The sequence below is a fragment of the Apiospora marii genome, assembly GCF_038362585.1.
Source record: "Apiospora marii strain CBS 49790 chromosome Unknown utg000002l_segment0_segment0, whole genome shotgun sequence".
Lineage (NCBI taxonomy): Eukaryota > Fungi > Ascomycota > Sordariomycetes > Amphisphaeriales > Apiosporaceae > Apiospora > Apiospora marii.
In genome coordinates, this window is record NW_027117373.1 from 4902988 (window position 1) to 4928843 (window position 25856).

Here is a 25856-nt window from a genome sequence, read left to right on the forward strand (position 1 = left end):
CCTATCACCTCAACTACAAATGCCGCCTCTCGATAGCAATATACAGTATGCGCACACCATGCGAATTGTATCGCCCAACTGTACTAGTAGAATAGATGAATACTTTATACAAAAGATGGGATGCTTGAATGATGGAATAGTATGATGTAGTCGAGGTGCCAAAAGAGGGTGAAATCACGAGTGTCATCGTCGGACGATACCGTCGCTCTTGAAGGGGTGATGTCAATTGGTATGGCAATTTCACTGAACCGTCATCACCTGCACTAAGCAAGAAAAACTATTCATCGATGCGAATGATGGGTATTCCAGCTCTGAAATGACAACACCGCCTCTCGAGCCTTCAAACCTTGCCCATATATACCTTGTTAACTGAGAGCCCTAGTAACCGGAGTCACCCAGATTAGATGTCATGCTACTAGGTGGTCGAGTGGTAAAACACTCGACACCGAGGGCTGCTTCAAATCAATTTTTTTTTTCTCTTTTTTTTTTTTTTTTTTTTTTTTTTTTTTTTTTCACTCTTGGTTCTTGTCGCCACTGCCCCCTGGTTCGCGATAACCTTCCTGGGCTGACCACTCTATCAGACGCATCTCGACCACGAATGCCACCCCTTGAGATCCAAACCTTGCCAATATATGTCCTGTTAGCCTAGAGGTCCAGTAACCGGAGTCACCCAGATTAGATGTCATGCCACTAGGTGGCCAAGTGGTAAAACACTTGGTGATCGAGGGCTGCTTCAAATCAATTTTTTGCCCATTCCCGTCGCCAATGTCAAATAAGGTTGCGCACCTTAATGTCAAGACCAACTGTTCGAAACCAAACAGCAGCATGACTTTTTTTTGTTTTAGCAATTGAATCAATCACCTTTTTATTCGAATACCATCGGGCAAAAAGGATGCACATGGCCAAAAAAACAACAACTTCATACCATATAAAAGACCGGCAAAACAGTTCGCAGGCCGTGAAGCCATACTACATCTGCTTCCCAATACAACGAATTGCAAGGGATAAGTCTCTCGAGTTTTTACTCGTGAGGAAGCATATAGCGACCCCGACGCGGATTCGAACCCCGAGTCTTCTTCACCGGAGTCACCCAGATCAGACGTCATAGCCAACTAGACCACCGAGGAACCGCTTGCTTCTTGGAAGAAAAGTCGTTTGTTTGGGTTTATTAGGTGACCTCTGGCTCTGGTTCCCGTTCGTTTGGCTGGATAAGGCGTATCAGTGGAATAAACAGGTGCATTGGTAGGTGCATGGGACTTGGGGGGAGAGTGGTGGGTGTGGTGTGTTGGTTGAGGAGGAAGGTGGGGAGATAAGGGGGTGTGCCTTCCCAACGGAGTTTGAACAGAATTGAAATTGTCAAGGCAGTGAACCTCGTTGCCCACGAATATGGCCGAGACCGACAGCAGAGAGCAATGGTGCAATTGATTCAGATTGGTTATATTCTGGGGATGCGACTTTGTCTGGTATTGTCAGAGGTTGTCCAACCCCAAGTTGCTCGCGTTGTTGTTTGGTATCTGAACATCTCATAGAATGTGCCGTACCAAGTGAATGCAGGGAGGTTGCGTGGTGAAGCTACTCAATTGCCAGCTGCAAGTGTAGCCGAGAATAGGAGCAAAATAATTATCTGAAGATGAAAGGGGGATCTGATGTGGATTCTGGACTGACAACTCCTGCCCGGCAAAGACTTGAGGCTTGGGCACACAAGTACACAAAACAGATCCGCGCAAGCCTAGTGATGATAGATTGCCTCCAAGCAGGGTCATTGGGTCCGTACATATCGGGGTTCGGCGGGATCACCAAGGGCAAGCTTGCTAAGTGTGCTCTGCCAACTGCCTTTGTTGTTGGGGCCTTGTGGATCGCAGGCTACAAGCATCAGCATACCATTGTGAAGACGGCTGGTAAGACGAAGGCTAGCATAGAGAAGTTCCTCAACACTCATGTACAGAGCCATCGGCACTGGGGTCGACACCCGGTGGTCCCGACACGATGGCAAGCCTTCGAGAACGCAGCAGCGGACCTCGTTCCTCCCCAAGTCAAGGCGGCAGTGGGCAAGATCCCTCAGTTCCAGAACCCGTTCGTGTTTCGATATGTATAGCATTGTTGCTCTCTAACATCAGATTGATGGTAGCATTTCTGGGGCGACCCCAGATTAGAGACCACGAAGAAGACTAGAATCATCTCCTGTATTCATTTCTGGACTTTGCGAAGCTTGGTATCAAGTGTTGCAAATACACTTCAGTAGAAGGCAGGGTTGGATCTTCCAATTGATCGGACACCATTGTATAGTTCCGTGTAGTGGTATCATTGACAGGCTCATATATAGCATTGTACATAGTAGAAAGTACCAGAACGTAGCAATCAATCATAAAAATGCCCGTTGACCTTCCAAAACCATAATTAGAACAGAAGACCTCAAACACCTGCCCACTAGTCCGAGACACCAAGAAAGACGTCGTGACGCCCAGGGTGTCGCCGCGCAAGAAACACAAACAACCAGCAGACCACGTACATCGGGCCATTCCCGAGGACCAAGAGCCCCTCAGTTCTTCTTCCCGCCCTTGCGGTTCTTCTTCCAGCTGTCGATGCCGTCCTGCACCATGGCCTTGCCGTCGCCGGCCTTGCGGCGCCCGCGCTCCTTGACCTGGTGCTTGTCCGCCTCGTCCTGGAGGTCGTCGATGACGTCCTTGCCGACGCTGGTGCCGTTGGCCCAGTCGAGGAAGCCCATGGGGCTGAAGTTGCCGCGCCCGCCGCTGGCGTAGTGCGTCGCCGTGCGCCGCGCGACGCCGCCCATGACGATGCCCGGCACCGCGCTGTAGCCCGACATGGCCAGCGTCTCCTCGACGGTGGTGAGCAGCGTGAAGAGGAAGTAGGTCAGCAGGTGCGGGCGCACCAGCAGCGCCGGCAGGTAGACGGGCAGGATGCGGTGCAGGACCAGCGGCAGCGGGTGGTCCGCGTAGGCCATGAGGGCGTAGGGGGCGCCGCGGTGGGCGGCGTGCGCGTACCGGTTGTGCAGCGTCGCGGCTGACCCGCCGAGCCGGCGCGAGTGCAGCAGGTCGCGGTGGATGTAGTAGGTCAGGACCTCGCGCGCCGTGTAGAGGGTGGCGATGTGCTTGATGATGTGCCAGGGCAGCGGCAGCGCCGTCGAGGTCTGGAACAGGGGCTCCTGGAGCAGGACCGTGGCGCCCACCGACAGGCCGGCCTGCACCGCCGTGACGACCAGGAGGTTCGCGGCGGCCAGGCCGACCTGCTTGGCGAGGGCGGCCGCATCGCGCCGGGGCAGCGACTGGGTCCCGTGGAATTTGATGGACTCGGCCAGGCTCGGCACCCCGGCGTCGAAGAGCAGGAAGAGCAGGGACGGGAGCAGCCAGAAGACTATGCGGACCGCCAAGGTCCCGAAGAGCTCAATCTTCAGGGGCGAGTGCGACAGCACCAGCGTCGTCCAGGTCATGTAGAAGAACAGCAGGTTCATCGAGGTCGACCATGATGTCAGCATCGGCGCCGCGAAATAGGACACGATCGGCAGGGACAGAATGAAGTCCATCGTGAATAAGCAATTTGAAGTTAGGACTGGGTTGGCTTCAAGAAACACAAAACTGTATAGTGTTATCCTGAATGCTCGTCAATGCTATGGCCAATTGCACATGAAATGTGACTTGGCATCTTTCCTTTGCTCAACCGACTCCCCACGCGCGCTGCCTTGTTTCTCATGAACCTATCAGCCTGGCGGCAGTATGACGTAGCGATTTGCCGACCACAGCTGGCGATGGAGTAAGCGACCACACCCCTGCCGTATACATAGTATCTAGCGGCGCATCATTTCCTTCTCGCCATCTGCAGAGGATCAACAGCCATTAAGCTTGACCTCCGAGAGAGCGAAAAGGAATCTGGATTCCATATAATCCTCAATGTGTGCATGAATGCATGATATGATCATCTTTTCACTTTTGTCGAAAAGTCAAGCCCAGACCCTGTCGGGCCGGGGCCATTCCAATTGCCGCCGTATCGTGAGCCAAGCGGCGGCGATAGGCGTCGCAGACATTGCCGATTGTGAAAAAGCCCCTGCGTAGATCAGAAATGTTTCAACAATATATCTGTTCGTCTCTCCTTTTCTGACGAGACTACGGTAATCGTCTGCCATTGACGAAAAAGCAATGAGCGAGTCAAGCTTTCGAACTCCCTTTTTTCCCCAGCTGCCAGGTGGGTTTAGTGGTGCTGGCGAACCTCCCCTCTTGTCGCCAGCAAATCAATCAATCGGTTCGTCTGGACCCTGCTGCCGGCAAGCGGTTTGGGCATGTTCTGGCCCAGCTATAGCGGGAGACTCGGGGCTATATTTGGAGCTCGTACCAATTGCCCTGCCCGCTTGCCGCTGGCGCTGGGCGCAGGGCGGCAAGTCTCCCGAACCATCGACCCGTCAGTTTGGTTACCAAGTGAGGGCTGATATCCACTAAGAATATATCAATGTGCATGTAGTCAACCTGTTGGCGGTTGCGAAGATTGATATCACTATCGCCAACTTGCATGTTCATTGCGCAGTGTCCGGCCAGGGACTGCGTTATCCCAGCAATCGAGTGCGGGATAGAATCATGCGCTCTTTTGCTGAGTGGAGCTTAGGCTTTTAATTAGTCCGCGATGCATGTCTTTATAATTCCGCAGTCTATTTCAAAGCCTTGAGGTAGTTGCACGCAGCCAAATAAGAAAGCGGCTTTCCAAACGTCAGAACTGAGGGGCGCTGCCTCGGGCGACTCGCAAGCATGGGGTGGCTGGCTGTCCGAGCAAAATCAAGGACGATCGATGGCTCCCGGAGTGTTTTGAGAGCACATAAAAGGCATTGCTTGCGGATCTTGGGAGGGCTTGACCGTTTTAGACCCTGACCGCCAGAACTTGCCTTGGGCAGCATTTGTTCTGTGGCACGACAGAGAAAATACGGTGTTTTTGCTCATTGGCTACTTGGCAGGAGAAGAGAGAATAAAGAAGATGTGATCAGGATGCGACTAAGCGAGAATCTCACGAATTATCGCAATGCAGTGTATGTTTCAATATCCGTATGCTTTGTGATAAAAACCTAGGCCTTCCTCAAACAGCGACGAGCTCGCATCTGTCAGAGCATGTGGGGGTGGCCATGCAGAGGAGTCACCTGCAGCGCAGCAGCAGCCAGGGGGGATCGCTGCAGCGTTGGCCCACTGTCCACTCGGGCCCCAGTTTCGATCCCCCGTCGGCTCTCCTATTCAGGTACAATCTCCAGGGTCTTAGAGGGAGCCCGGGCCCCATCGATAACTGATAAGGCGCCTTTCCGTTAATCCCCAGGTTGGACAAGCGATTTTGTGTTTCGTAGATTCGTCATGTGCTATGCGAGACTTGGCGAAACGGGTGCGTAATGTGTAACATGATGCTTGATAGCTTTTTCTGTTGTGGTACTCCGGGCCATCATTTTGCTGAGGCATCCTGCGCATCCTTTGGATTTGGAGGAACAAGAGGAATGAGTGAGCAACCAACCACATTCTCCAGTCGCCTGTGGTTACAGTCTCATTTAAGAGACGGGCGCCTGCCCAGCGCACTAGGCCTACTAGAGATGTCGCACGGAGCCCCCAAATTTTAAGCAACGAGAGAAGATCTCTGCGTGCATCGCACTACGGCAGCTATTGCCCACCTGCTGCTGACGGACCCGATGTCACTGCATCAATTTGCTGGAGCTGCTGCGCTCTGATTTGACCATGGAGAGATTGGACCGGGGCAAATCACAGCTCTCATCACCATAGTTTTCTTTTCTCTCTCCTTCACTCACCCTCTTTTCGCTCTGTCCCTCCTCGGCTGTTTCTGAGTATGTCCGTAGTAAGACCAAAAGGGGAGTGACAGATAACCTAGACAGGTGACAGACAAGCCTCTGGCCTCTTTGGCAACCCCTCGAAACGCAACCATCCCACCCCCGCTGCTTTTATCATTAGAGTGCGCGCGCAAAGAGTCATGCCATACTTACCCCAAAGCTTGACGAGGTGTACCGTGTTACCGCAAATGGACTGACTGACTTTGAGCGAGCCCAAACCAAAACCAACTTCCGACGGCCACCAGCCTGCCAGAGACGTATTGTATGTACATGCATGCAGGCCTACATTACGATTACCACCCAGGTGCTGTTTGAGGAACATCCAGGTTTCAACATAACACCATTGCTACATACCTACCTACCGACTCATTACCTACCGTTTCTCCTAGTCGCGCTCTCTATCTCTCGCGCGTGCGCCCCCTCGCGCGCTTTTCTTCTGTTGTCTTTGTCTTCTAGAGTCCCCACCCGCAATTCGAAAAAAGCGAGCCAGTCCAACGCCGGCTGCGATCTATAAGCCGCCCGAACTGGTAGTCTGGTTGTTGGTGTCCGGATTGGATCTTAGGCGCTTCGCCCGAACCGAAACAAAGTCGCAGTCTGGCACAGCCCAAGGCCCCCAAACCACCCCCAAGCTGCAGGTCGATCGATCTATTTTCAATTAATTCCACCCGCAGTTGCTTATTGCGAACCCTCGTATTGTAACCTGCGACAATTGGGAAACAGGGAGCTCCATTGAAAAAAACGACACAGGTACTACCTGGTAGGCAACCTGGTAGGACAGGCTACCCGCCCTCCAAGTTCCAATTAGGCAAAATCTGTTCGGTCTTTACGTACTTGGAGTCGACCGAAACCGTACCATCGCGTTCTTTGGCACCACCGCCTTGCGTTCGGCTCGCCCTTCGTCGAGTTACATTGGTACCGTCAGCAATCAGCCTACCTGCTGCCCACACCTGTCCTTGTGTGCTGCCCGCCCAGTCGGACGGTCGGCTGCCCGGACATGGACTCGACATCGCAGGCAAGCGCCCCTATCCCTCGATACAGCAGCAGTCACAGTCAGACCCGCCACCAATCCCGCCGCAACGATCTGTCGCTCGATCCGTTGTCCTTCTACGACCAGCCCCGCGGCCATAGTAGTGCTACCGACCACAGCAACCGTGTCACCGTACAACCGGCTTCCCCAGAGGTCATCTCGTCCCTGATCACGAGCCTATCTGTCATCTCCAAGCCCGCCAACAGCCTCTTCGACGGCCCACCCACACTCCCTACGCCCACGTCGCCAAGCGACGGTAGCTTCGGCGTCGAGTACGGCTCCTTCCAGTTCCCACCCTTGTCCAGGCTAGAAGAAGGGGTTTCTCTCGACGAACTCGCCGCCTCACCACCAATCATCCGTACATCAAAACCTCCTTCCGGCCTCTCGGTAATAACCGCCCCCAAGTCTCCCAGGTCGCCGAGTCGTGAGGCATCCGGTGGTCTTAGGTCGCTACTTCGATCATCGCGACCGTCCTCCCGGGGCTCTGAAGTATCGTCGCATGATGATACACGAAGTATAGGAAATCTCTCCGTCGAGCGAGGCCAGACACCCGAATTACACAGGCGAGCATCGCAGGACAGCAGCTGGGGCCGGAAGACTAGCCGGAATCATAAGAGTGGGATGTACATGAGCTCTAGGGAGCGCCTGCGAGCGAGTTCAGCAGAGCGCCAGCGCGGTACCACCGCCGCCGGCAGCAATTCTGGGGCCCTGTCCCCAATAACCAACAGGCCAGATCCGTTCCTGGCCGAGCACCCGATCCGGGAGGAGCCATCGTTTTATGAGATCGCCTCTCACGGTCAGTTCCCAGGACGCAGCTCCTCACTCGACAACTACCACAACTCCGTTCCTTTCACGATCCCCACCCGCGATTCTTCCGTCCGGAAGTCAGGCTCGAATGTGAGGCGGGCATCCAACCGGCGACCGAAACGCGAGAGCGACGCCGGATTCAACGACAGCATCCCGGAGCACGAAGAACATTACAACCGGTCGCGAGACGCTTCGGCGCCACCGCCAATCGCCCGTCGTCACCAATCCTTTCCAGACTTTGACGGCGAGGCAAGAAGGAGGGAAGAGTATCTGCGCCCGGAAATGCCGAACCGGTCGACCACGGCGGGGGGCCGCCACCCACAAGAAGTTAATTATACCCATGCGCCCCATGCATTATCACCTGACGACGGTTTGGAAGACGGAGCGCCGTTCCCTTCAGTAGCCTCGAGCCGACGGCGTAGTGCGCGGAGCACGGAGAGACGGAAATCAGGGCGCAACACACCTGAACCCACCGAAACCCTAAACGCGAAGCGGAGCAGTTCCCGATTGACGCGGCTGTCTGGCAACAAAACCCCCGAACCAGGCGATCGCCGCGCAACGACGCCCGACCCGCATGTCAGCGTTAGCTACGAAAGGCCAGAAAGTGCCGATTCGGTAGACGAAGCGGTCGAGTCTTACCTTTGCTCTCCGCGCCTGTCGCAAAAGATTAAGCATCCGCAGACTGGTCGCGTGATATCGTTCTCCGAGGTTGGAGACTCTGAAGGCTCGGCTGTGTTCTGCTGCGTGGGCATGGGACTTACACGTTACATAACAGCGTTCTACGATGAGCTTGCGCAGACACTGAAACTACGGTTAATTACACCAGACCGTCCTGGTGTGGGAGACAGCGAGGCTTACAACGACGGCACTGCCACACCGTTGAGCTGGCCTGGTGAGTACAACATTCGATACGCTTCTACATATATTCCTTACTAACTTGGAACAGATGATGTTTATGCGATATGCCAGGCACTGAAGATCACCAAGTTTTCCATTCTCGCACACTCGGCTGGCGCCATCTACGCGCTGGCCACGGCCCTTCGAATGCCGCAACACATTCGGGGTCGAATTCACCTCTTGGCCCCTTGGATACCACCATCGCAGATGAACGTGTTTGGTGCCTCGCAAGCCATGCCTCCTACCAATGCGATACCGACTTCGCAGCGCATCTTGCGGGCTTTACCGACTCCGTTCCTGAAGGCCGCAAACAGCTCGTTCATGTCGGCTACGAGTAGCTCCATTACCAGTTCGCTGCCCAAAACTCCACGCAGTAAAACCAAGCGGAAATCCGCGGCAGTCGGAAAGGAAAAACGTGACCTCACGCAAGCTTTGGAAAAAGAAAACCTTCCTTTGGAACTCTACTTGCCGGAAGGCAAAACTTCACCGCTCCTCGCGACAGAAAACATGGACCAGTACCGGCCGAACCCTGAGTTTAATTCGCCGGAGAACGCCATTCTGGAGGCGGCGGCCGATGCCCTGGCAGACAAGGAGCGCCAGGTGAACTACGATACTCGATTGACGCACGCGATCTGGGACCTAGCCACGACAGGAGCGAACCCGGCAGTTGACCTGCTGGTCTGTCTCGAGCGGCGGCATACGGTGGGCTTCCGCTACGTCGATATCACGCGGCCGGTGGTGATTCACCACGGAAGCAAGGACACGCGTGTTCCCGTCGAAAATGTGAAGTGGCTCGGCAAGACGATGAAGCGGTGCGAAGTCCGCGTGCTCGAAGGCGAGGGCCACGGGCTGATGGCCAGCGCTAGTGTCATGGGCACCGTGCTCATGGAGATTTCGAAGGAGTGGGAGGACTGGCTGAGAGTCACGGGGACATCGAAACGTGACGGGGATCGAGAGCGAGGGAGAAGCTCGCGCGCGGGTGGGAGGTAAAGCAACTATGCTGCATCGCTTGGGTGATGGGTGAGCTGTGCCGTGCCTGTGAGAGGTATTCTTGGGAAGGAACTGAGCCCATCTATTCACTTGGCCGGGCCCTTGGACAAAGTCAATCGGGCGGGGACGTCGTGTGGATGTGTCTGATATTGTGTGTAAGCATGGGGAGATGGGAATCTCCGGCCATGTACTATGTTTTTTATGTGTGGCTATTGTATTTGCTGTTCAGGCAAAGTAGCTGTTGCGGTGAGCCATATTGTGGTACCCGCTGTTGATGATATCCCATTTGTATGGAGCCCTCTTTTTGTTGTACGTATGAGGAGTGGAAAGTAACGTAGCCTACGACCCGAGCTACATACTCGTATTGTTAATGTACTAATACCGTTTCAATGTTAATGAGTCCTTTTTCTCGTCCATAGTTGGGCACGCCCACTCGCCTCGCTTGCGGCGGGATTAATTTGGCAGAGTGAGGTGTTGGGTGGTTAAACAGGGACAAGAAGAAAAAAGGGGTGAAGAAAGGAGGTCAGTCATTGGTGCGGCTGTACGCGGCTTCAACTGTCGTGAGTACGTACTTGGTGCGGCTTTAGGTGGGTTGGTTTTAGAACAGTGAAAGAGAAAAAAAAAAAGTCAATGGGCCAGGAGTCAATGAAGAAAAATCGAATTCAACCTCCTGAGACACATAACCTGGCAAAGGCCAGATGCGGTATGTAGATGTTAGATTGGATCGGGGCAAGCAGGTACGTACGTGTATGTAAGAAATTGAATGGGGGCGGACGTTCCCATCACGATCCCAACGGCGGGAAGCACCAAACGGAAGCTCACGATCGAATGTCCAGTCGTTTCGTGGTCGTGGTCGTGGTCCTGCAGGCATATCCACCGAGCCACACCTCTAAAGGGAACTCTATGCGACAGAGCCTCCAGTAGCCGTCGAGCCAATCTAAGAGCTCGGCCCGCACCCGTGTCTTTTTCACCTCTGTGCCAGCAGGTACTGTAACATGGGCATGGGACAGCGCAGGTTCCAGACTCGCAAAGGGCTTCTCGAACACCTGAGCACATCCTCGCTGCTGCTCCGTGTAGAAGCCTAGTTGCATCGCGAATTGTGGGCTCGGGTAACAAGAGTGTGGGCTGGATGATTAAGCCGCTGAGAGCCGGGCGCCCTCCCCAAAAACACCTGCAAAATGGCTGAAGCCGGGCTCCACTCCAGTCACGAAGTTTTCGAGTTTTTGTTCGAAATTTTCGAAACCATGGGTTCGAGCTGTCACAGCTGTCACCAACTAGCCCAGATTGAGACCCGAAGCCTTGCTCGTGGCGTAGGGGGGACAGCCGCCATTGGTCGCCTGCCTTGGAAAATGGTAGAAAATTCAAAGGACCTAGCAGTTAGGGGGAGTGGGTTCAACTGACTCCATTTCAAGCAGATTCTAGCGGGCTCTGGGTACAGTAAAACAAGTCTGAGGGCGGGATGATCGATTTTGACTGAAAGGATCGCTTTCAGCCCTGTGAGTAACAGCGGGAGGGAGCGGTTTGCTGGAGGTACTGTACCGCTGTACCTGCTGTACGCCCCATCAATGCGCCCTACCAAGAAGTTTTTTCTCTCTGGCCAGGCCGGGATCTTCAGGGTCGTGCGGTCTTTGATTGGCTGGCATTACAAGGTACATGCCCCGAAACGGCGTAGCGACCGTGCAAACCCGAGACGACTGCTCCTTTTTCCATGTTTTCTCTGTGAGTGTTTTTTTTTTAGATGCCGCCGGCGATTCAATGGTCATTGGACCTCGTCGCATAGTCACCATGTCGTTCCACGTTTTACGTAAGGGCCCAGGCAGCTGACGACGGCCCCAAACTGGTTTACCTAATTCCCAGCAAATTTTTCCTAACAACAATACGACATGTGGTCTGTCCAAGGCGTGCTGGTACCGAGTACGTACTTCGTGTGTTTTGCAAGGCGAAAGGAGATATATAAGATGGGGGATCGCCATGGGGATACAGACGATTTAGAAGGTCCGAATCAGCATCAAGCATCAAACAGCTATCACACATTCACACACTAGCATCTTCAGCTTTATATACCTCCGAAGTTCCATCTTCTTATCTATCATCTACCCCAAGAGCCAAGTCAACTAGTCTCAACCAGCCAATCACTGAGCTCTGATCTACCCGACTTACACGCAACATCACACCACTCTTATCTATCACCCAACAACAAATCACAACAATGCCTTCCACCATCATGGCCAACACCACCAAGACCGGCTCGTCCGGCAAGAACCTCTGGTCCACCATCAAGCGCGCCGCCAAGGAGCACCACCAGTCCGTCAACGCCGCCTACTCCACCTTCTACGGCATGGGCACCACCGGCATCACCAGCCAGAACAGCAGCCGCGCCAGCTCGGCCGCCACCACGCCCGCCGCCTCGCAGGCCGCCTCCCCGCACGCTTCGCCCCGCACGTCGGCGGAGCACAGCAAGCGCACCCGGGCTCACCAGCAGAGCCTCAACGCCTCCGTCTGGGGCCTCTACGGCGCCAGCGAGGCCCGCTAAGGCGGATGCATCAGAGGCAGCTGGCCCTTTCTCTTCTTTGTGCTTACAGCACTCTCACTCTTCGCCCTTCTCTTCTTTCTTCCCAGGGAGGGGGGAATGATGGCAAAAAATTATTGACATTCTTGCGAATGATACCCAGAGGAACAGACGGAATTGGTCCAACACGGTGGAAAATAATACTTAGTGGATATACAATGGCGATTTGCTATGTAAGGCGTTGGGGATAATAAAAAAATCAGGAGAATAGCAAACCGCTGGGGACAGGACAGCGAGAGACGGGGATCGTCATGGTTTAGACAGAGAATTATTACAAGTAATTCATGACACTTAATATTTCAACTCAATACTTGCTTCTTTTCGGTACAACTGTGATTTTTCCCCCTTTCCTTCTGGTTGTTAGTCTCGAAAGGACTGCAGTTGGTCCGCTGTAAGTTGTGATGACTAAGAAAAGGGGAAGAGTCAGGGGCTTCCAAGACCCACTTCAATACTCAGACGACTTATAGTATTCAGTGAGAAACCCTGGTGATCATATGGCAACTTTCCATACTGCAGCTTGGGCAACGTGCATATCGATATCATCGATGCCTAGCTGCTCCGGGAGCTTTTAGAGACGCAAGCTAGTTTCACGTTGGTAACTGGGAGGGGTATCTCGCCATCATTGCCTGGGATGACTAGATGTCTAGGGCGCCATTTGTCAAGTCCCAATCTCTCTTAGTACTCATCGAGAGCCTACCGCTTTTTCATACCACTGAGTTGTGGAATTGGGTATGGTTCGGGAAAACCTAAATGTGTTATATTTGCTGTGCCCCTTTTCCGCAATCGAATGCTACCAACCCCACCTTGGACAAGTGCAGTTGGTTCATTTGGCCAGCCCTTGCATGAGCTTGTCAGGCAATGTCCAACTAAGAAACACTCCAGAGCGATGCTATCTCCCACTCAAATTCCGGAAAACACATGTCAGATACATTTTGCCGGCTCAAGACATCATTACTTCCCGCAGTGGTCAAATTCGATTCTGGGAACGTCCCAATATGAGTGTCAAAACATCTCAGGCCATCTTGGCACTTAGACAGACATTGCCGAATGCCCATCTCGTCACCCCCGGTACAACGGATGAGTACCAATCACTCAATGACAGTTACCTTTCGGGGTTTGAGAGCGACCTGTCCCCTGCCTGCATCTTCCTACCTAAATCCAAAGAGGAAGTCGCCGCCTTTGTTCGGGTTCTTCGCCCCTTTGTTGGCGATGTCCAGTTCGCCATAAGAGCCGCCGGACGACAGCCGTTGCCTGGATGCGCGAATGTGCAAGATGGCATCACTGTGGATCTTCGATCGCTGACGGGCGTCGAAGTTCGAGACGGTCTTGTTCAGGTCGCTGCGGGAGAGTCATGGGGCGCTGTCTACGAGCGTCTAGAGCCCCGTGGTCTAGGCGTTACTGGGGGTAAGTCGACAACATGTGGGATTGGGGGGCTAGCAACACAAGGTACGTACGCACTTTATTGAGTTGATATCTATAAACAATGCAACTGTTCTTTATCTGACCATGGCTAGGTGGCCTCTCACTCTTTTCGACCCGAGAAGGCTTCATATGTGACAACGTTGTCAATTTCGAGGTCGTCGTCTCTTCGGGCGAGATCCTCAATGCCAACGCCAGAGAGAATACGGATCTCTGGGTCGCCTTACGTGGCGGTGGCAACAATCTTGGTGCGTGGCTTCGATATGGTCTCGTTACATACGGCTAATACGCTGTTTGCTATACTGTCTGAGCTAACCCCTGAATCAGGCATCGTTACCCGCTTTGACTTTCGCACGTTCAAGCAAGGGTCCATCTACGCTGGCTTCGTGTGGTACTTCAAGCAAAGCTTCCCGGATCAGATGGCCGCTCTGGTGAAAGAGCTCACGTCGGCGGATGCGAGTGTTGAAGCGCACCTTATGCTCAGCATCGCTTACGCCCAAGTATTCGGCAACGGGAATGATGTCGTCTGCCTCAACCAGCTCTACTACACTCAGCCTATCGAGGAACCACCCGTTCTATCCCCCTTCGTACACGTTCAGCCCCAGAGATCTGAAATGAACACCATGAAGATCCAGACGATTTTCGAGGCCACAAAGGAACAGTCCGCTGCTGGAAAGAGTATGATCAGGTATGAACCATGTAAATTTGTTACATGAATCATCGTAAGCTTACACAATGCCTGATTAGGTGCCTTTATATGAATGTCTGCGTCAAGGCCGACGTCGAGACCCTCATCACGGGCGGCAACATCTGGTGCGAAGAGCTGGAGCCAGTCAAAGACGCCGCCGGTCTCATGTGCTCGTACACCCTGCAACCGTACCCCGTGTCCCAGCTCCGAAAGACGAGCGAGAACGGCGGCAACGTCTTGGGTCTCGACCCTGACAATGGCCCCGTCATTAATGTGCTGCTGCTGTCCTACTGGGCGGGCAAGAATGATGATGAGCGGGTTACCTCCTTTATGCAGAAAGCCCTGAAGCGGATCGAGCGTAATGCTAAGGATAGGGGTACGCTGGTCCCGTTCATCTACTGGAACTATGCCTTCTTGGACCAGGAGGCACTGCAGTCTTACAGCGAGGAGAATGTGCGAAAGCTGCGGGCGGCTAGCAAGAAGTATGATCCTGATGGTGTGTTCCAGACAGCGTGTCCGGGTGGCTTTAAGCTGTTCAAGTAGACGCCCATAGGACGGGGTTGGCCACACCGCTACTATGTACGGTGTATTAAACTTTGTGATCGGAAATATGTTGAGTCCTGGCGTGTTCATGGTGCCTACTTGATGTGTTAGAGGTATAGGTATAGCTATGAAGTGCGTAGTCTATCCTGTCCTTCTGATATATCTGCAGATACAAAGACCTACGTCAGTTAAATGACCACAACCTAGACAAACAAAGCCTCCCCATCTATTACGGTTGAAGGTAGTGTACTCGCCACAATTGCAGCACCTGTCTTGGTTTACTTCTAAGTTCTGTTTACGAAGGTCTAACATGAGACCGGTGCTTTCTGCCACAAGGTTTGCATCCTCCTGGGGCTCTAACTGATCGTTTACTGCCTCCTGTATTCTTTGTTTGGCGACAAGCTGCACTCTAGTAAGTCCTGAGGTATCTTCGTCGTCGGACTCTTCCACTTCTGCGGACTGATCACAAGCTCCGCAGCGAGTCTTTTGGCTGTGTGGCTCAGTGGTAGTTGTGGATGGCTCGTCGCTGGGATTTTGAACTTCTGGAATTCTCGTGTAGAGCAAGCCACAACCCGCACTTATTGAGATGTCAGTCAACCAAAAGTCGAAATCGCGGATTCTGTGCATTACCATCGAGTCCCTTCACTTGTAGTCACGGTAGATGCCGAAACGCAGCTCGGACAGCTGGCGCCGTGAAGTGGCTCGTCCCCAGAGGTCAGGTTACTACTTCGGACGATGCTCATACTAGCTTGGCTACCAGGCAACATGAACGATTGCCATGAGATGTCGTAGCGATTCCCACGGCGCCTGCGGCAGTCTTGTAGCGCATATCGTCTGAGGGCGACACGGCGGAACCCCTGATCGCCTTTGACGCGCGTTACCAAGAGGGCATTGAAGGCATCCCACCCATCGCCTAGTCTCAAGCGTACCGGCGCGACGCGGCTAGTAGCGTCCTGGAGCGTGACTTTCTCTTCCGAAAACGCTCTTTCAACGGTTGTTTTCAACTTCGTGAGCCTAATGCATAAGTATAGATGCATGAGTATGTTCATCATGGTCATTCGTCTCGCTTTGCTAAGCAGAGTGTCACTTAGGTTTTGAACGGAGCGCACAATGAGTCGACCCCTCTCGGCCCATGTAGCGGCATCGTGGCGTCGTGCTTCCTCATTCATTTGGAGCGTTTTCCTGGGGAGGTTAGACCATTGGGCAGATCCCAGATGTTTCAAACGACTTACAGAGTCGCCATGTTTAGTATCACGTTCAATGATGCGCTATGCCCAATCAATTTCATACGAAACTTGGTGATGTCGTCTTTCTCGGTGAGCCACATCACTTTCAGTGACGTTCGCTTCAAAATGTTTCCATTTCTGTCTCCTAGCGAGGTCTTGTACTTTCGCAGTCGCATCGTGAACAAAGCCAATTCGGCTTGACAGCTGTCGATCGTCTTCTTCGCCCTCTCGTGCAGCAACTTGACGTCGGGATTCGTCGCATGAGTATCGCATAATCGATGCGCCAGCGTCAACACCGTGTCTATGGTTTCCAGCTCGTTGGCTAACGAGCGGTAATCAGCAGCGGAGCCATGAGTGTCTCCAACTGCGTTCACAATGTCCTTGATCAAGATGCTCAAGGAAATGAAGTCGCCGAATGAGCCAAACGTTGGCGAGAAAGACATCTTGTAAAGCTTGAAAAGCGTCGAGAGAAATCAGCTGGGCGGGTGCAAAGCAAAGGTGAGAGCGATGGGTGAGGAGACGCTACACTGCTCTAAAGTGTGTTTCGGCAACCTCGTGGCGTGGCCCAAGGCTTCCCGTCAGGCACACCTTGTGTAACCCAAGATGAGGCAGCCGCGCATTACCTAGCGTTAAGTAAATAACCAATTAGTACGTATTGAAACATCCAAGATACATAGCTACATGCAAGCAGCCGTCGGGCAAATGAATTCTGTTCATTCAGAGCCTGTGGGCTGTTGCTGCCAGCCTATTCTATCTGCATCAATGCCTGTCATTGGAGGTCAGAATGTGCAACGCATCCAATGCTCCAACCATTAAGATTTTCGATTTTAATTGGAGGCTATCATACTGCTACAAAAGGGAGCCGTGCCACAAATTTCAGGAGCGGCCAATCCTCACCCCCTTTTCTTTTTCACGGCGAATAGTGATCCATTCCTCAATATATCTTACAGCTATGCAAAATGCAAGCTATCAGGTGATTGTGCTATTCACGGTCTGTTCAAGCTCTTACTTGCCGGCAAGAAATGCGGCGGAGTGATACTTGAGACAACATGCATCCTATTCCTTCTTGTATCCGCCTCAATATTCGAAGCTCTGTTCTATGTGTCTCACTACAGAGTCAGTATAGTCTTCTACACCACCAGCATCCTCCTCGTAATAAGAGACACGAAAGGGAGAGGGAGGTGGGGGCATGGCTAACCTCCCTCTGCTTAAGAGCAGGCTAACCCTTGAACTTCTTCTGGAAATCATCGAGAGCTTTCTTCGCCCTGTCCTCGTGCAATTTGACGCGCTGGGTCGGCTCTAAGCTGTTCGTCGCGATTTGCATGTGCACGTTCTCATGGACATAGTCGTCTGCTCGAGCTTTGGACTGCTGTTTTCTTCCCGCATTGGCGGCACGTCTTTCACTGTTAGCTTTTGCTGATGCCGCACATGGTGGTAGCATATTTGGGAATTCATACTTCTCGGACATCTTTACATCGTATGTAGCTTGGTCGGACATTTTGAATCTTGTTTCGATGTCTACCGACGGGATTGTTGCGCGGGTTCTGTAGGCTCGATCTTGTAGTTCACTATATGTCCAGGCATACAACGGATCTTGACAACCCATACAAAAGGCCAGAACATTACACGATGGCTACATCACCACACGCTCCAATTCTGACATCTGCAACTTCTATCCTCAAGTTGTGGCACATCGGCGGCCAAACTGGTGTTTTTCTGCACGCAGCTGGCTGACACAGCAGACCAATTAGAGAGACAGGGGTTTGCAGCCAATCACAGGATTGCCCATACAGAAAGGCCGCCAATGTGCCGTAACTTCTCGATTCGCCTGCTGTGCCCCATTACCTACCCCGTCATTTACCCCGTCAAAGGCGAACCCATCAGCGTTACCTGGCAATGACACGTTCCTCTTCCGTAACATATCAAGACTGCTGCATACTTCGCCAACCAACTACCATGTCTGAATCCCATTGCCCAGCAGAGAGCAGTGTTACGGTGCCAAGACAATACTCGGCACAGGGCACGAGCAGTGCTTTCTCACCTGCGGCGGATCCCGACGAGGATTGGACCAAGATCTCGGATCTTGCGGAGCGCCGCAGAATACAGAATCGCATTGCACAACGCAACTACCGTACGTAAGCCTTGCCTAGAGAGAGTATAATCAAGATGTTGAACGCCCATCTCAGGTAAAAAGCTCAAAAGACGATTAGAAGACCTAGAACGCCGGTCGCAAGCCAGCAAACCTGGAGGGAATGGATTGGGGTCTGACCAACAAGAAACCCCAATACAGACACCATCTAAGACTACCAAGAAACAGAGCAAGAACAGCAAATCTATGTTAGTTCCTTCCTATGCGAGAAGCCCGGGTCCTCTCTTCGAGCCTCCCCTGGAGAATGATGACTGTCTCTTGTTCCCGGACCAGCCTCCCCTGGAGAATGATGATGGCATCTTGTTGCCGTGGCAGCCTCAGCTGGCACTAGACTGTCTCGACTCCCAATTCGAGAGCCATACTCTTTCGGAAGACGCCGAACTTCAATACATTCAGAGCGAGTTGACCACACCCTTTAAGGCGCCGTTGTACGCCGTGCCACAACATAGCAATGACCGTGTCGCACCCGAATTGGAGAGATTATCTTTACCTTGGATCCCAACGGGATCAAAGATTGCGTAAGTTATGATCCTATGACTTGGACGTTATCTGACAATCACTTGACACTAATTCGTGTGTATAGTTCCCGACCTAAGCAGGTGGACACTGATGATCAAAGAAACCGTGTCCCCGACTACCAAAAAAGCGCATATGGATCTGGCAATAGAGACAATCCTGGGCGTCTTCATGAGGAGCGATACGAGGAGAGAAAGGTTCAAGAATCCAGAATATCTTCTTCGCAACTGAATGAAATCCGCCGCAGCTCGTCCGACTCCCGTGCACTCTCGAGACCTTCTATGAAGGATAATTGGACTCTACACTTGCGCAATCTGCACTCGCGCACTCTGCAGTCAGATGGGGAGGCTACTGACAATGACGCTTTACGCAACAGCCACAGTCCTTCCAGCGACAGTAGCAAATCTGAACAGACTACCGACGAATCCGACACCGAAGGCTTGCCAGAGAATCATACGCTGATGCTCTCACTTCCTGCAATCCTGCGCACTTCTCTCCCGCGTTTCATCTCCTGGGCGAACCAACATTTTGGCGCACAGAAAGCCGGGGGCAACGGTACCAAGATCCAGGGCTGCACAGACAAAGGAAGGGCAGTAGCAAGCTCGTCCAAGCGCAAGTGCAATCCAGACTCCAGCGGCTCCGGGGACCAGGATGCTATCGATGGTGATGATGAACTGGGGGGCAACAAAAGACGGAAGACGATGGGCTCAAACGATGATGACGACGAGGGCCCCACACTAGCATGCCCCTTTTACAAAAAGGACAAGACAGCACACAGCAAATGCTTGCTTTTCCGGCTTCGTCGGATCAAGGACGTCAAGCAGCACCTGACCCGCAAGCACATCCAACCCCAATTCTGTGCCAGGTGCGGCCACCATTTCGAGACACAAGAGAGTCTGAGGTCCCATACTCGAAGTGCATCTTGCGCCCTGGCAGACTTCGTGGAGCCTGAAGGCATCACCGAGGACCAAAAGAAGGAGCTTGGAGCGAGAGTGGGGCGGAAGTTCGGACTGGCAGAGCAGTGGTACCAAGTCTGGGACATTCTATTCCCACGCCTCGACCGTCCTATCTCGCCATTCGTCGAAAGCCCCATACAGGAGGTCTTGACAGGGTTTAGAGAGTACTGGGCTGAGAATGGCCAGTCCATCATCACAGAGCACATCCAGGGCACCGAGGCTCTACCTTACTCGGTTCCGCACGAGGAGCGGGACCTAGCCTCGCTATACTCGATCAGCCTCCAGCAGTCTATGACTTTGCTCGTGGATCGTTATATTGACGCTTATATCGTCCGGGCCACGTCGCAAACGGACGTCGATGTATCGTACACCCAGAACCAAACAAGAACACTGCCTATCGAAACGACAAGAGGTTTGGACGATCCCGCATCAGCCCGGAATCAAGTTCCTCTGGCTGTCAGCACGAACCGGGTGGAAAAAGACTGGTGGGCTGGCTCGGACATAGGGCCATATGAACAGATCGACCTCGCTACGTCCCTTGACGTTCTCGGTACCACCGCTGAAGCCTCTCGGGAACTTGGGCGGCCCAGCGCGTTGGATGATGCTGCAGTCACCAGTTTGGGTAGCTGCGTTAGTCCTGCGGAACTGGAAAGATTTGACGACTGGATGGCAGGTCTGATCGAGGGGAGCCATGGAGATTGGCATACTGTTTGATCAACGAACTTGGTGATGTATCTGCGAGAGTCCCCATGGCGCAGCACATGCAGGTGCCCAGGAGGAAATGTTACTGCTACCTGGCGAAACAATCTCTGCTTTGTTATCACAGAAAACAGTCTTTTCCAGTAAGTTGATGAGAATTAATGTATTGAGATTCTGATCTCTATGAACCAGGAAAAGGCGGAACCAACAAATCTATGACACGAGACTGGCTCTCGAACTATCGCTCCAAGCATGAAAACGCCACATGAATAAGAAAATACATATACAAGTACAATCAACCAACTGCGCCCCTCAACTCGCCGACCGAGACGACCGGCCGCTATGCTTCTGCGGCGAGTTCCTCCCCGACGGGATATCATGTATAGCCGTCGTCGGGCTAGCCACGTGATCACTCATCGACTGCACCGTCGACAGCGCCACGCCCGGGTTGTGCCGCCGCTCGTGGTCGCTGTCCTCCATGTTGGGCGAGGGGTGATAGTGTGAGCCGCCCCCTTCCTCGGCGGAGCGAGCGGCACTACTGCTCCACTGCGTCTGCAGCATCTGCTGCTGCTGCTGCTGAGTCTGCGTCTGGTCGATGCCGAGCGAGGAGAGGATGCGCATGGTGTCCTCGCGCTGCTTCTCGCGCAGCTCGTGGTTGGGGTTCTTGGTCGGGTCGTTCTCGTCGTCGCCGTCCTGGCCCGGGTTCGCCATCTCGTACTCGAGCATCTTGATGAACTGGTAAAACCCAATCGCAATCAGAGCGCCGATCCCGGGGCCCACCCAGTACACCCAGTGCTCCGGGTCGAACTGCCCGGTCACGATGCAGGGCCCCAGGCTGCGCGCCGGGTTGAGGGAGCCGCCCGTGTAGTAGACGCCCACGAGCTCGGCGACGAAGAGGGCGAGGCCGATGCCGACGGGCGCGATGAAGGTGGACTTGTGCTTCTCCTTGGCCAGCATGAGGATCGTGAACACCAGCTCCGCCGTCATGAAGGCCTCGATGAACACCCCCTGCGGCAGCGACGTCCCCTCGCTCAGCGTCGTGCGCACGTTGAACTCGGTCGGGAACAGGGCCAGCACGAGCGCCGACGCCGTGATGCTGCCGACGATCTGACTCAAGAACAGGACGACGGCGCGCTTGGCGCTGACGGCGCGGACGGCCCAGAGGGCCAGGGTGACGGCCGGGTTGAAGAGCCCGCCCGAGATGCGGAAGAAGACCCAGACGTTGACCATGAGGCTGAACCCGAACGAGACGGCGATGTAGAGCATGACGACCGGGTCGAAGCCGGCGGTGGCGTTGGTCGTCGTGGCGGCGGCGGGCGTCTTGCTGCCGGCGTTGGCCACCTGCGTGCCGGCGAAGGCGAAGAAGAGGAACATGGTGGTCCCCACCCACTCCCCCAGCGCCGCCACGAACAGGTTCTTGGCCTCGCTGTGCATCCACATGGTCAGCGGCAGCCGCATGGAAAAAGGGTCCGGCGTCTCGCGGCCGTTGTTGTAGTTGTTCATGGTCCAGGTGCCGGCGCTATGCCGGTTGTTCGGGTTGTAGGCGCTGCGCCGCTGGGGGCGGCCCATGGTGGGCGGGTTGTAGTCGTCGTGCCGGCTGCCGCCGATGTGGTCGGCGTAGTTGTAGGGCATCTCGCCGCTGCGCCACGAGGCCCGCTGGATCATGAGCGCGGACCGCCGGTTCTTCTTGGCCTGCAGCTTGGCCTGCTTCTTGGCCTCCTTGGCCTGCTCCTGCATCTCGTAGAAGGACATGGTCCGCCCCCGCGACGGCGTCAGGAACTGGCCCGGCAGCGGGGACGAGGGGCCCATGTTGTTGTGGTTGTTGGTGTTGGTGTTGCCGTTGAGGGTGGCGCCCTCGAAGTAGGACTCGCTGTCCCGGTTGGGGGCGCCGTAGTCCAGCTCGTGGTTGTTGTTGTTGTTGTTGTTGCTCATGGTGTTGGAGCTGGTCCGGCTGCCGGGCCCGAACCGGTTGGCTCGGGGCGTCGTCTTGCCGCGGATGTGGAGGAAGTTGTCGTGCTGGTCGTCGGTGGAGATGGTGGGTTGCAGCGTGGACCGCTCGGTCAACGTTCGTTCGATATTACTCGTCCTGCCCGTGGCCGCCGACTGTTCTGATAATGATGCCGGCATCTTGAAGAGGGAGAGAGGCAGAGAGAGAGAGTGTGTGTGTCTGTATCACCCTATGATAATAGAAAGGTATAGCAAAGAGACGATCAACGTTCCGCAAGTATGGTGGTATGAAAACAGAGAGTCAGTGGTTCAGTCGGAAGGCGTGCCAGATAAAGGCATGTCCCCCATCGACTTTATCTTCTCCTGCCCTATGGCCTGCGCCTCCATCATCAGAGCAGAACACGGGCACCGCGGTGGCCAAAACAAAGGCACGAAAAATGAAGATGAAACGAAGCTTCTGCTTGTCAGATTCCAAAAGGGTATAGTCGTGCCCACGGGGCTAAAGTTTCGAAACCATGGCATGCTTCTAGAGCGTCATGGTTGCCGATCGTGCACCCGAGTCCCGGAGAATGGGAAGAGCCCGCAGGGCCATAAAGGGAGCCTTACTAAATCTCCATCATCAGAAGCCGGGGGATCTGCGCTAAGCTGTCTCCGGTCCGGTGCCTGAGATAGAAGGGGCGGATCCACTTTGCGCAGCGCGCCTAGCGTTATTAAGGGGGCGACTACTCCGTAGCGCCCGGCGCCAACACTTACTATTGCGTCTGCTCATTCCAGCCCTACGGGGACTTATTAGTCTCCTACAATCAAAAAGCTGCTGAGCTTACTTGTGTCAGGTTGGATCGGCCAGACCGACGTCGTTGTGGAAGTCCTGATTGGTGGATTGGCCCCTGGCCCCCGGTATCCGATATATAAAACCTGCAGGTCTGTCGTCCGCAGCACACGCCGGACGTAGGTTCCGGGACCCCAGCTCGCAGCCGCAGTATTAAATATGGACCCTTCATCGAACCATAATAGAACATGTTAATTGATACGACCAGCCTTAGCCAATAAGAACGCGCGATCACCACTATCATGACGAATGTAGATGCACGACACTGCTTTTTCCTTTCTTCTTCTGCTTTCTTTTGCTTTTTTTCCACCACGAATCAAGCCAAGCCTCACTCACAGAAACAAAAGCCCCCAAAAGAGCAGGCTGCGTCCAAAAGTATAAACAAAGATCAGGTTACCCCAAAAAGTCCCTTGTAATTTGCAAAAGAAGCCATCATGCCCCCGTGACGCCGCCTGCTTACGCACCCCCCATCGGCGTCTGCCCAGCCCGCAACCGCAGCCGACACACCAACCCCTCCTGCCGCGTAAACCAGCTCCCCGTCACCCGCCACTCCCGCCCCGGGTCCTCGAGCTCGACGTGGTACCTCTTTATAATGGTCGCGACCACCTTGTAGATCTCGAGCTGCGCCAGGTTGCGCCCGATGCAGACCCGGCTGCCCCCGCCAAACGTCAGGTCCGCCGCGTTGAAGCGCCGCAGCCGCAGCTTGTAGTCTTCCTCCGTCTCGTCCGGGGCGCCCAGCGCGTGCCCTCGCAGCCACCGCTCGGGTCGGTAGAGGTCCGGGTCCTCACCCCAGACGCTGCTGTTGCGGCCAGCGACGTACGGGTTAATGCCCACGGCGGCCCCCGCGGGCACGAAGCGGCCGTCGGGTAGGGTCAGGCCGGGGGCGGGGACGTAGCGCTCCAGCAGCATGCAGACGCCCGGGTGCATGCGGGTGGCCTCGCGGACCGCGGCCTCGAGGTAGGGCAGGCGGCGGCAGGCGCTGAAGTTTGGTATTGTGTCAGTTTCTCCCAGGTCGGCGGCGAGGATCTCCTCCTCCAGCCGGCGGTAGGCGCGGGGCTCGCGCAGGGCGAGGTAGAAGATGGCGCGCAGGGTGATGGCGGTGGTGTCGGCGCCGGCCAGGAGGTTGACGAGCAGGTAGCCCATGATGATGCCGTCGTCGACCAGGTCCGGGTTGGTCTGCTTGCTGTCGAGGAAGTGCTGCAGGAAGTCGGGCATCCGGGGGTCGAAGTGGGGGTCCTGGCCCTGCTGGCGGGCGATGAGGTGCTCCAGGGCGATGCGCGTCATGTTGCCCAGGTTGGGCGGGCCGACGCGCATCACCGGGTTCTTGTCCATGAGGAAGTCGAGGATGGGGATCTGTCCGACGGCGGCGAAACTGGACCCGAACTCTGTCAGATGGGGGAGCCGTTATCTGATGGAAATGTGGGAAAGAAGGTACGTACTAGTCCAGTGTCTTGTCGGCAATGGAAATGGTGTGATCGTAGTCATGACCCTCGTCCATGTAGCCAAATGGGCGGCTAAAGGTGGCAGCACCGCTGATATCCCACACACCTGGTAATTTCATGAGCATTTTCGACCATCCAGAGACATACGCCATCTCGAGATCCGTTGTACTTACAAAAAGCGATCCACTCGCCAAAGTCAAAGAACTGGCCCTTGTCGCTCATGAATCGCGTCTCCAAGTGCCCGCAGAACTCTCGGATGACCTTGTCCATCAGGGGCTCCAGCCCCGCGACACTGCTCGCAGAATAGTACGGCGCGATCGGGCGCTTCATCCGGGCATGGTTCTCTTGGTTGATCTCGCTGAAGAGGTGGTACGTGATCTTGCCGTTGACGATGGCGCTGTTGTTTTGGTAGAACTCGGTCTGTGTGTGCATCGTTGAGTACTTTGATCTCGGAGGCAACTCTTGGGCAGCGGACGACGTACCTTCTTCCATTTGCCATCCGTACCGTAAAAGGTTTTGCTCAGCTCTGGGTAGTCAATGTCCAACGTATTGGGGCCGATCCGCACGACCGGCCCGTAAGTTTCGTGAAGCTTTTTGACGCCGAGATGGTAGGAGCCGGTGCGGACGAGGAAGAACCGCCACCAGTTCGTCCAGCCTATGGGGGTGAGAGCGGGTCAGCCTGTTGAGTTCTTGAGTTGCCAGGGACGACGTTGCAACTGACCAGCAAGGAAGGGACCGGGATATTGTCGCAGCGGCGACGCGAGGTAGGAGATTGTCCACCAGACGGCCGTGGTCACGCACGGCACCACGACCAGGGCCACGAGAGCCGGCCCCGGATTCGCGCTCGCAAGTCGGATGGCCTCCATGGTAGCTAAACTTCCTCTGCTGCTGCGACTTGGCGCGAAACTGATGAATCGACAAGTGAAGAGAGCGCCTGGCAAGGCGGGAACGAGAAAGAAGAAATAGCGAGCAGTTTCAGGTTTCTGGCGCCCCCAGACCTCGGGTTAAACACCGATCCTTGAAAGCTGCATGCGGCGCATGCAGCGCTGCGAGGGTCATTGTGAGAAACAAGGCGATCAGTTCCTATCGTAGTAGAAACTGTCGGATATCACCCTCTGGGGTGTGGTCCAATGTAACGGCGGATAGCGACCCGGTACAGGGGGTGTCGGTGGGCGTATCCAGTCGACTGCATTCCCAGCTCGACACGGACCAATCGCATCAAGTTACCGGGCTATATATATCCCCTGTCACCAGTCTTGAAACAATCGACAAGTGTTCCTGGTTTAATCTTGTCAAAGTCGGGGGCGACGGACCCGAACATTGGCGACTCG

General features: G+C 54.4%; 11 protein-coding genes across 11 annotated transcripts; 5 read left to right on the forward strand and 6 right to left on the reverse strand.

Moving 5' to 3' along the window:
- Positions 1 to 1630: 1630 nt before the first annotated feature.
- On the forward strand, positions 1631 to 2095 carry PG985_003254 (uncharacterized protein; the record flags this gene model as incomplete). The annotated part of the gene is made up of 1 exon (XM_066823023.1): positions 1631 to 2095. The coding sequence occupies one exon, from the start codon at positions 1631 to 1633 to the stop codon at positions 2093 to 2095; it is 465 nt and encodes a 154-aa protein (XP_066690455.1).
- A 444-nt stretch (positions 2096 to 2539) lies between these two features.
- PG985_003255 (uncharacterized protein) lies at positions 2540 to 3541 on the reverse strand (the record flags this gene model as incomplete). The annotated part of the gene is made up of 1 exon (XM_066823024.1): positions 2540 to 3541. One exon carries the CDS (start codon positions 3539 to 3541, stop codon positions 2540 to 2542), a length of 1002 nt encoding a protein of 333 aa, XP_066690456.1.
- Positions 3542 to 6815: 3274 nt separating this feature from the next.
- Positions 6816 to 9542, forward strand: PG985_003256 (uncharacterized protein; the record flags this gene model as incomplete). The annotated part of the gene is made up of 2 exons (XM_066823025.1): positions 6816 to 8547; positions 8602 to 9542. 2 exons carry the CDS (start codon positions 6816 to 6818, stop codon positions 9540 to 9542), a joined length of 2673 nt encoding a protein of 890 aa, XP_066690457.1.
- An 818-nt stretch (positions 9543 to 10360) lies between these two features.
- PG985_003257 (uncharacterized protein) lies at positions 10361 to 10633 on the reverse strand (the record flags this gene model as incomplete). The annotated part of the gene is made up of 1 exon (XM_066823026.1): positions 10361 to 10633. One exon carries the CDS (start codon positions 10631 to 10633, stop codon positions 10361 to 10363), a length of 273 nt encoding a protein of 90 aa, XP_066690458.1.
- A 1118-nt stretch (positions 10634 to 11751) lies between these two features.
- Positions 11752 to 12075, forward strand: PG985_003258 (uncharacterized protein; the record flags this gene model as incomplete). Its single annotated transcript, XM_066823027.1, has 1 exon — positions 11752 to 12075. The coding sequence occupies one exon, from the start codon at positions 11752 to 11754 to the stop codon at positions 12073 to 12075; it is 324 nt and encodes a 107-aa protein (XP_066690459.1).
- Positions 12076 to 13106: 1031 nt separating this feature from the next.
- On the forward strand, positions 13107 to 14761 carry PG985_003259 (FAD-binding domain-containing protein; the record flags this gene model as incomplete). The annotated part of the gene is made up of 3 exons (XM_066823028.1): positions 13107 to 13515; positions 13858 to 14218; positions 14278 to 14761. The coding sequence occupies 3 exons, from the start codon at positions 13107 to 13109 to the stop codon at positions 14759 to 14761; spliced, it is 1254 nt and encodes a 417-aa protein (XP_066690460.1).
- Positions 14762 to 15387: 626 nt separating this feature from the next.
- Positions 15388 to 16430, reverse strand: PG985_003260 (uncharacterized protein; the record flags this gene model as incomplete). The annotated part of the gene is made up of 2 exons (XM_066823029.1): positions 15388 to 15943; positions 15994 to 16430. The coding sequence occupies 2 exons, from the start codon at positions 16428 to 16430 to the stop codon at positions 15388 to 15390; spliced, it is 993 nt and encodes a 330-aa protein (XP_066690461.1).
- A 776-nt stretch (positions 16431 to 17206) lies between these two features.
- PG985_003261 (uncharacterized protein) lies at positions 17207 to 17485 on the reverse strand (the record flags this gene model as incomplete). Its single annotated transcript, XM_066823030.1, has 1 exon — positions 17207 to 17485. One exon carries the CDS (start codon positions 17483 to 17485, stop codon positions 17207 to 17209), a length of 279 nt encoding a protein of 92 aa, XP_066690462.1.
- Positions 17486 to 17943: 458 nt separating this feature from the next.
- On the forward strand, positions 17944 to 20322 carry PG985_003262 (uncharacterized protein; the record flags this gene model as incomplete). Its single annotated transcript, XM_066823031.1, has 3 exons — positions 17944 to 18122; positions 18349 to 18654; positions 18720 to 20322. 3 exons carry the CDS (start codon positions 17944 to 17946, stop codon positions 20320 to 20322), a joined length of 2088 nt encoding a protein of 695 aa, XP_066690463.1.
- A 297-nt stretch (positions 20323 to 20619) lies between these two features.
- PG985_003263 (uncharacterized protein) lies at positions 20620 to 22434 on the reverse strand (the record flags this gene model as incomplete). Its single annotated transcript, XM_066823032.1, has 1 exon — positions 20620 to 22434. The coding sequence occupies one exon, from the start codon at positions 22432 to 22434 to the stop codon at positions 20620 to 20622; it is 1815 nt and encodes a 604-aa protein (XP_066690464.1).
- Positions 22435 to 23548: 1114 nt separating this feature from the next.
- PG985_003264 (uncharacterized protein) lies at positions 23549 to 25391 on the reverse strand (the record flags this gene model as incomplete). The annotated part of the gene is made up of 5 exons (XM_066823033.1): positions 23549 to 24455; positions 24523 to 24631; positions 24699 to 24945; positions 25008 to 25180; positions 25247 to 25391. Coding segments are annotated over 5 exons (1581 nt in total), but the record flags the coding sequence as incomplete, so codon positions are not given.
- Positions 25392 to 25856: the final 465 nt, after the last annotated feature.